Source organism: Glycine soja, chromosome 12 (genome assembly GCF_004193775.1).
Source record: "Glycine soja cultivar W05 chromosome 12, ASM419377v2, whole genome shotgun sequence".
NCBI lineage: Eukaryota > Viridiplantae > Streptophyta > Magnoliopsida > Fabales > Fabaceae > Glycine > Glycine soja.
Window position 1 is genome coordinate 19,224 of NC_041013.1, and position 9,736 is coordinate 28,959.

A 9,736-nucleotide genomic window follows, 5' to 3' on the forward strand; every position below is an offset into this window, starting at 1 on the left:
TTAAGGCACTTAAACGCGATAGAAAAGAAAGGGTCGTATGAATGGGATGCTGAGTGTCAGATTCACAGTCTCTCTCGCCTCTAACTAACTGAATTCATTACTCTGACTCTTTCATAGTTGTCTTATCATTCCTTCATTCTCTCTCTCAGAACTCAGAAGGAATTAGGAAAAATGAGTTGGATGTCGGTGGATGAGTTCCTGGTGCAGTGCAAGAAGTCAGGAGACGCTGCCTACGCCTCCTTGCGGTCGCTGCTGGAGCGCCTAGACAATCCCGAGACCCGTTCTCAGGCTCGGATCTTTCTTTCCCACCTTCAGAAGCGTTTCCCCACCAAGGACTCCTGCGAGCGTATTGCCTTTACCCATTATTGTCTCGCTAATGCATTGCATTGCAGGACATCACGGGAGAAACAAATTGACTATGATGGTCATTCCAAGCATTTTTCTCCCCGAAGACTGGTCCTTCACTTTTGACGAAGGCATTAATAGACATCCAGACTCCATTTTCAAGGAGAGGACTGTTGCCGAGTTAGGTTGCGGAAATGGATGGATTTCCATTGCCATTGCCGAGAAGTGGTTACCATACAAGGTTTCCTTCAATCACTCTTCTCATCTCCTTGCATTTTTACCCTTTTCCCGGCCATAACACGTACAACTAATTTCTGCAGGTTTATGGCCTTGATATCAATCCTAGAGCGGTGAAGGTTTCCTGGATAAACTTATACTTGAATGCTTTAGATGAAAATGGCCACCTAATCTATGACGTGGAGAATAAAACTTTGCTGGATAGGGTAGAGTTCCATGAATCTGATCTTCTATCCTATTGCAGGGAAAAAGACATTCAACTTGAAAGAATTGTTGGATGCTTACCTCAGGTAATTCCACAACGCATAGTTGTTTGCCTTTCATTGAGATAGAAAAAAAGTGCACCAGTGTTTGTCTTGGTTCGGTCATCAATCACTTTGTAACCGATGTCCAGTCCGTAAGCTAAAGTCCAAGATTTATCCATTAATAACCATAGTTGTACAATATTAAGCAATTACAAAGCCAGTGTAGTCATCTCACCCTGAAAATCCACAGCACAATAAGGATTTCTTAATTCTTACCCTTGCAGAAAATCAAAGTAAAAGGAGATATATGAACACTCAATAGTGAAAATGCAAGTTGAAGTCCTAAGAATCTCTCAATAATGGACAAGAAAAGCTCAAAGATGCATCTTTGTGTGGTTTTAGATGATTCTCAGTGTATTTCTTTTCCTTTCTGAAACCCCAAGGTTTGATTTTAAACGCCCAAGATATATTAGGTAATATCTAATAGAAATACTAATTGAATAAATGTGTTTCAAAAGTTAGAATTTGAAACGCTTTTTCACTTAAGTTGTGCTTTATATAATTGATTGTTTATAATACAGAATCACCAAAATGTTTCATCCTGAAGAAAAATCGATTATTTGATTCAAAACACACTTATTTATAAAAGTAAAATTTTACATTGAAACAATTTTAATTAGTTATCTAGGTTTTCAAAAATAAAGAGAAAATCATTTAAAGAGATCAAAAAAGTAGTTTTGTCCACCCGCTCTCCCACTCTTTGTCTCTCTCTCTCCCCCTACTCATTCCCTCTGTTTTTCTTTTTTTTGCAACAAACTTAAAATGCCTTAACAGCTTCTTAAGTAAAAATGTTTTTCTTTTACTCCTGTTTTCTTAAGCATTTCATTGCCATTTTTAACAATAGTAGTGCGGCCAATCAAGTGAATAAAATATCAATCTAGTTCGCTTATTAATGTTATACCTAAGTATTTTAAATCAGACCCTAACTAACTAACCATTGGTTACCTATCAATCTATCCAGTTTCTTTCACTTCCTTTGACTCTTAATAAAAACCAAAATCTTAGGACATAACATAAATAAATGAGCAAGATTTCTTTAGATTGTTGTAAAAAAGCTCAAGTCGGTGTGCCAAAGGCTTTAAATTATGCATTGCCATCATTAGTTGGGTTGCTCTCCCAACTCACTACCACAGTCACATTGGGTAAGGATGAACGGAACTAATTGAGTACGGAAACAAGAACAGAAAACAGAAATGAGAAAGAAAATCCTTAAAAGAGATAAAAAAAGTAGTTTTGTCCACCAATGATGACTGCAACATGTCAAGGAATTGCTATATTTTGTTTGGTAAAGATGACTCCCCCACTCCTAGACCTTAATAAGATGGAACCAGCAAAACAAAAGTAATTGCAAAAGAAAAACTTTAAATCATTCCAATTTAAAACAAAGACTCAAATTTAACTCAACAGTAAACAAGAATACCTTTAATCGCCGTAAAATGTCAATAACTAACGACAATCTTCCTGTTGCTTGAGCATCCATTAAAAACTTGTACTCCTCCGGAGGAAGATCAGAGAGATGTAAATCCATCTTGCACTTTCCAATCATTTCTTCATAATTTTTAGTGGAACCAACAACTTTTAAGAATAGTTCAACTGGCATTTCTTTAATAGTTGCTTCTAGAAAAAATAGTTTGCTGCTACTATGAGGAGTATCAGTTCCCTCGAAGGCACATTTTTTAGATGATAAAACATCAATATGGCTTGTTGACCTATGCAGACAATCCCAAATAAAACTGTGCAGCAGCTTTGCACGAATCATTTTTGCTAATACAAATCCATTAGCACGCATGGCTTCTGCTTTACTAGCCTGCCCATCTGGAACTATAACGCTTTGATTTTTCTGAATACCCTCCATTACAGGTAGCAATAAATCATTTTTCTGATGTGAAGCACTTTTGCTGTGAATATAACAATTAAATGATCGTATTCTATCTTGAATTTCATCAAATAACTCAGGAGTTAGACTCATGGATGGATGCACAACTACCACACAATCTTTTGTCCTGGAATATTCAGAAATAACAGGTGAATGTACTGTTATACATTTGACCTTCTCCTGTTCTTGAAGTTTAGTTAATATTCGGTCAATAGTCTTGCGGTCCACTTTTGTAGACTTATCCTTCTCAAAGCAAATAAGACACCTATTTATCTCAGATTTCAAAATGAACCTTTCATCCTGCATGGGGAAAAATGTAAAAAGAAATGCCATAGAATGCTTCATTTGCAATAGGATTAGGAAAGGTAAAAAGAAAAAAGGACAGACCTTTAGTCTTTCTAGTATCCTATTTGCCCTTCTAGTGTTATCCACACTTAAAGATAAACTTGCATATCTTTGATTTGGTCCAGTAGAGAATGGTTTCAACATGTCAGATGGAAATGCTCCTGATGGTGCATTGTCTGCCTCCACTGATGAACTGACCGATTTGCAGTGAGAAACTGTACTTCTTCGGTCAAGGACCAAATCTTGCAAGTCTGCTGACGTTCCTACAAAGTTTGACTCAGTATTTCTTGGAGATACACAAGATAGTTCTGCACCAACACCTCTATCTTCCAATTTTGCAGGGTCATCAAGTTTTCCACTGGTAGTTGAAGTCTCAAATTCAGATAATATTTTTGAACTGTCAGGCACATTGTTTAAAGTTTTGTTTTCATCAAGCTTGCAAATAAGTCCAACTTCTGGTTCAGGGTTGAAATTTTTAGAAATCCAAACTCGATTTGCCTTAGATTTTAGGCATTGTTCTTCCTGCACTTTCATTCCAAATCTATAGCACAAATTTACAAGTCGAATGTGACTCTTTTTCAGTTCAATCCCAAGCCTCTCACATATCTGTTTACAAAAAAATCCCAATAAATTCAAAGTGCAAAGGCAATGATATTCACATTTAAGGATGCATCATTGAGAACCAGCCCTAAAAACATAACTTCATTTGAAGAGAGAGAAGATAAAAAGAATGGAGCTGATTTCAATTAAAAAGTTCAAAAGTTTATACAAGAGACAAACATTCCAAACAAAGAGAAAAGGTTGTCGAGCTGTAAATATTAGGTATTAACTGTAAAGGTTTAAATAGCTTAGATTGAGGGATATTAATTAGGAGAAAATTGAGGGGCATTGATGAGGAGAAAGTGTATGAGATGGTTTGATTAGGAGTGATTTGTTTCCTTTTTGGATGCTTGATCATTCTTTAAATACCTATTTAATTCCTCTATGGAGAATAAAAATGGAATCATTTTATTGTCACATATTTCTAGATTTTTCTACAAAGGTATGTCTAAATAAATCTTTTTTTTATAAAAAAAAGATTCATTACATAGAAAGGATGGAAAATACATTGTGGTACAGGATAAGATATCCTCCAAGGTCTAGAGCAGAATAGAAACAACTAGGAGTGAAACAACAATAAATTGGAGCCAAGCCTACATCCTCAGTCTCTCTGCATATCAGTAATCAGACAATAGCAAGTAGCAACTCCCTAGAAGCAATACCAAGCAGAACACCAATAGAAGCCATACACACAAACTCAGTCCCCTAAAAGCATTTAAATGAGCAGGAACCCATCGCTTCTCATTATTGGGAAGCAATCATTCCATCTAATTGTTATTTAGGAAACATTTCCCCTTTTTATTTGTTACAAATTGACCTTGCCATTGAAATACTGAATAAAGACATCACATGCTTTTAAGACTATCAGCCACAGTATGGGAAGCTGACCAAGCTCCCTAATCATTTAACATTTATATCTGACAGCAGGAACTATATTGCAAAGACAGAATTAAGAACACAATGAAACTGCATCACAAGGTTTGGGTGAGCTTGTGCCTTGTCCATGCTTCAAGCTAAAAGAGCATTTGCATGACACAACCAATTCACTCAAACAGTATAACTTCACCCTTAATATCATCTCTACAACTATATCTCACTTTATAGAAATTCACTGCAACCATTTTCTTGCCAGTAATACATTAAAAAACGCAAATTATATTGCAAAATATTCCCTCTAAATCTTCTCTAAACAACAACATAAATTTAAATATAATATCCATCAGCAAGTTTATTCAAGTACTTTTAGAAAGAAATAGCCAACCTCTGATCCATATCAATTCATCAATGCCCTAAACAATGTAAATCAATTAATCTAATTGTTTGTTAATCCTTTCTCTTTTCCTGGAATTGACATCTTTTCATGTCTTCCAACAAAGAGAATATAAGAATAAAAAATGCACCTCCTTCAAAGTAATGCCACAAGATCCTGCAGCATCAATAATATCATAAATTTGATGCTCCATGGGAAGCTCCACAAGCTGATCAATAACTTGACATATTTTCCCAGAGTTCAACTTTTTATCTTCATTTCCAGATTCTGTAGTTATTGGGTCAAGAAGGCGCAGGCAAGCCTCAATCTGCAAACACGTAAAGACTTACATCTATATGATCACCACAACAAAGTCATACTAACTTATGCCTAAGAGGGGGGAGGGCAGGAATTGGTTGATTGTAAAGGACAAAATATTCAATTGATATAAAGAGGTGTAAACATGAGGTATAAAAAAGAGATATAATAATCTAAAAGGGAAAACGATGGGAGCTAAAAGAAGAGGTTTGGTTACTCAGACAGTCAAATGAGTCAATATTAATCTCATGGCATGAATAGTGGAGAATTTGTTGTCACTGCCATGTTATTTGAAAGGACTGTGTTAAAATACAGATCCACCAAGTACCCACATCTTATATTTTCAGGCAATTACAAGATCAATCAGATTCATTCTTGTCTTGCAACAGTAAAAGATGCCATACTTAGAAATTCAAGGGTGAAAATGATACATTGCAAGCCCAAACAATATGTTTTTACCCTTAATGTGACTACTTGTTTATTTATTTATTTTGACAGAATTTTTTTTTTTATCAGCAAAATAAATGTATTATATATATATATATATAATTGAAACAGTACCAGAGGTACTAATACAAAAGGGATATACAGTCCTTATATCTAGACACCAGAGATGAATGGTATTCTAGATATTAGGAGAACATCTAGTTTGTTCTATTTGTATCACCCATTACATAAACAAAACCCTGTCTAATATTGCTTGACCATTGATTTAGATGGGTTGTGAAGTCTTTCTCAAAATGTCTAAGCCAAGTCCAGGTCAAGAAAATAGCTTCTTCAAACAATTGATTAGCATCGAATTCTGCATTTGAGAACAGCATTCTGTTTCTGAGCTTCCAAATAGCCCATGTTACCGTCAATCACCAATCGATTTATTTTGACAGAATAATGTAACTGATAAGTTGGATTTTCTTCCCATATGGAGAAGAAGATTTATAATGCTTGCCAAGAAAGACATTGCTGAGAAAATTACAATCTCCAGCAAAGACTAAAATTCATCAAACAGGAATGAGTTACAAAAAACATAGATACAGTGTAAACTAACCAACCTTGCCATTCACCTTAGCGTCAAACTGCTCCACAATACCATGTGCTTTCAACCTTTGAGAAATCTGGTTACACAAGCAATAAGGAAATCTGGACATATAGGAGAAGACATAATTATAATTTTGGAAAGTTCAAACTCAGAAAACATACTTGTCGCCAAGCCCTTTGTTTTGGACGCGATCCACAGTAACCAAGATCCTTCTTAATATCTGACACAAGAAGAACCTTGAATAAAAAAGATGACAATTAAAACATGAGCATAAAATGATGAGAATAGTCGGTTGGTAACTTTAAAATCATCTGGTTGAATGCCAGATTTTATCATTTCCTTGAAAGTCTCTGTAGCTTCCCTTAGCCTCATATCCATAGAATACAAGCCAAGAACATTATTATAACTCAATATATCAGTCAAGAATCCTAGTCCTTCTCATCTGCGTTGCAATTTGAATGTTTTATCCAATCTTCCAATTTTCTTATACATACATAGCATCATTGCATATGAAAACTCATTTACAACTTCATTCTTCATCAAGCTCTCAAATATCTCTTTTGCTTGCTCAACCATAAGTCTCTCAGTATACAGATCAATCATACAATTAAAGGAAAATAAAGAAAGAACTTCATCCGATAATTGAAGCAACTTGTATGTTTCTTGTGCTTCTTTCAGGTAGCCTACTTTAGTATACAACTTTATGAAAGAGTTATATATAGCCGGATTCCCTGACAATCCTGCCTTTCTCATTTCGTTAACATAATTGATGGCTTCTTTACACTTCCTGCATCAGCAAAAGCATTGATAAAAACACCATAAATAATGACATCAGGCGCATATCCAAGCATCTCCCTGTATAATTCTTCTCCCATTTCCAATTGGCCAAACTTTGCGAAGCTTGATATCACACCACAATATGGGATATCACACCACAATATGGGACGCAGTCACTCGCAAGTCCTGCCTCATGCATTTTTTTAAGATAAGATTTGGAATGCGCCGCTTCGAGAACCATTTTCCTTGCCGGAGTATGCATACAAGAGGGTACGGTAACTCACAACATCTGGCTAAAGGAAGGCCTCTTTCATCCTTGCAAGATGTTTAGCTGCCAAGTAGACCTTATTATTCTTAATATAAAGAGAAATGAGGATGTTATATGTCCTAGTGTCGGGTAGGCACCAAACTCTCCCATTTTCGGAAACAGAAAACAACCTTGTCGTAAATGTCCACAGTTTTCCATACAAGTGAATCATTTGCGGTATGTTTAAGTATTGAGTGCAACTGTATTCAAGGCCCTGCCTTGTTTGATCATCCTAGCAAAAGTTTCACATGCTGCGCGAAATTGACCACCCCTCCCATATGTGTCAATCAAGGTAGCATATGTATGAGAGCTTAAACAAAAATTGGTATCTGATACTACTTTATCATCCACACCTAATCTAAAAGGTGCACCTCTTATCCATCTCCTGAAAAACTCAAGAAAGAGCTTTTCGAAACTCGCCGGCCTCTTGTACAAGAGAACAGCAATCCCCATGGTGACCTCATCGGGCTCAAATACTCCATTCCTTGACTCTGCATCCTCTGAAGCCGCGCGAGTGCTTCCTCTTTGAGTCCACCTTTGCTTTACCTCTTGAGAGGACTCATTGTGATCAGAATTTGTGTCAGCCTCATGATAAAATAAAGAATCTACTACTGCCAAAGTTTGCTGCAGAGCTTGCCTTTTGTGTTCTCAAAAACCAAAATATTTCTTTTTGGCCAAATAGCCCACAGATGACAAAAGATGTAGCTCAAAGCTTCTATTTCTTTGGATGTGAACTATGCGTTAACCCAATCAGAGAAATCACAGATGACATCATTTTTTTTATATACTTAAAATCAGTTTTTAAGTTGATGTTACTATTTTTTCTCTTTCTATTTAGTTTTACATATAGTGAAAGAAATAGGAGAAGCATTACTAACACATTATATTTATTATTGTTACCTTCTTCCTGTATCTTTTAATATTTTGCCTCAAGATATCTGATCCAACTACAATTGGGAGCTGACCTGAAAACTTGAGATCACAGCTAGTGCTTCACTTCTTAACGTTAAGTGTTGTATTATCCTCTCCCCAATTTTCCTTGTGAAATGGAGATTTTTATTTTTTTGTTGCAAGTTATGCATTTCAAAATTGTTGGTTAGTGAACTTGACAAAACACACATGGGTATATTTACTACAACTTCCAAACAATGTGGATGCAACGATGAGAAACATTGAAAGCTCTCCCACCATAGACAGATAAAAAAATGGCAAAATACAAAAAAATAACGATGAGATACACAATTGTTTTTTATTGAATTCTTTTGATTTTTTTCTCTCAAAATCTTCACTTTTTCCCATATATGTTGTGAAAGGGATATCCCTATACATGAAAGACCCTAAACCCTAAACACTGAATCATAAACCCTTAACCCTCAACCCTATACCTTAATCCCTAGACCCTAGACCCTTAACCTTGATGTCGAACTGTATGTCACGACGAGACAACGATAAAAAAAAGATAAAAAGAAGTGTTCCCAAAAAGGAAAATTGGGGAAGTTACCACTAACGTTTATTTAAGGAAAACGTCGAAAAAACAAAAAAAGATAAGAAATGATTTACAGTTTGAGGACCTTTAACCCTAAACCCTAGATCATAAACCCTAGGTCATAGAGCCTATAGCCTAGACCTTGGCCCCAGACACTAAATCATGAACCATGACCATCAACCCTAATGTCACAATGTGGGTCACGATGGGATGGCGATAAAAAAAGATAAGAAAGTTGTTCCCAAAAAGGAAAACCATGGGAGTAGTCATCAATGTTTATTTAAGGAAAACGTCTGAAAACCAAAAAGGATAAGGAATGGTCTATTGTTTGAGAAAAAAGATTCAGGAGTCATTTATGCATGGGGAAGGTGTTAGCACCCATGCGCCTGTCATGAAGATAACAACCTTTATTCAAGTGTGTTAAAAATAAAGTGATTTTTAAATTATTTATTTTCCCTTAAGAACATAAGTTATGTTTGCTATATTTCTAGTTTATTCAGAAGAAAAAAAAGATTTTTTATATTTTAGGAAAAAAGGGAATTTTATATTTTTTAGTTTTTTAGGTACACAATGGGTATGCCCTCGTTCCTATGTATTCTCAATATGAAATTAGACTTGCGTAGTTTTTTGGGTAGAAAATAATTTGTGTGTTGGGTTGAATTTATATATTTTTTGAAATATTTGTTTTAATTGCGTGACAAAGAGTCGTTAACACGTTAGACCTTGAAACAACATTGAATTTTAAGAAAACAACGGAGATCTTAAGGCATTGGACCTTGAAGCAATCTTGAGTAATGTGCAATTTTTGTGGATAAAAAATGAGAATTGAGTGATTATTTGTTTGTGGGGAAAAGG

At 35.5% G+C, this 9,736-nt stretch overlaps 2 protein-coding genes across 2 annotated transcripts; one reads left to right on the forward strand and one right to left on the reverse strand.

Moving 5' to 3' along the window:
- The first annotated feature begins 18 nt into the window (after nucleotides 1–18).
- On the forward strand, nucleotides 19–2,203 carry LOC114379236 (methionine S-methyltransferase-like). The gene is made up of 2 exons (XM_028337862.1): nucleotides 19–586; nucleotides 666–2,203. Exons 1-2 carry the CDS (start codon nucleotides 377–379, stop codon nucleotides 912–914), a joined length of 459 nt encoding a protein of 152 aa, XP_028193663.1. The 5' UTR covers nucleotides 19–376; the 3' UTR covers nucleotides 915–2,203.
- Nucleotides 2,199–7,848, reverse strand: LOC114380238. The gene is made up of 6 exons (XM_028339243.1): nucleotides 7,735–7,848; nucleotides 6,473–6,568; nucleotides 6,325–6,387; nucleotides 5,109–5,285; nucleotides 3,151–3,714; nucleotides 2,199–3,063 (listed from the first exon to the last, which is right to left on the reverse strand). Exons 1-6 carry the CDS (start codon nucleotides 7,846–7,848, stop codon nucleotides 2,254–2,256), a joined length of 1,824 nt encoding a protein of 607 aa, XP_028195044.1. The 3' UTR covers nucleotides 2,199–2,253.
- Between the last annotated feature and the right edge of the window lie 1,888 nt (nucleotides 7,849–9,736).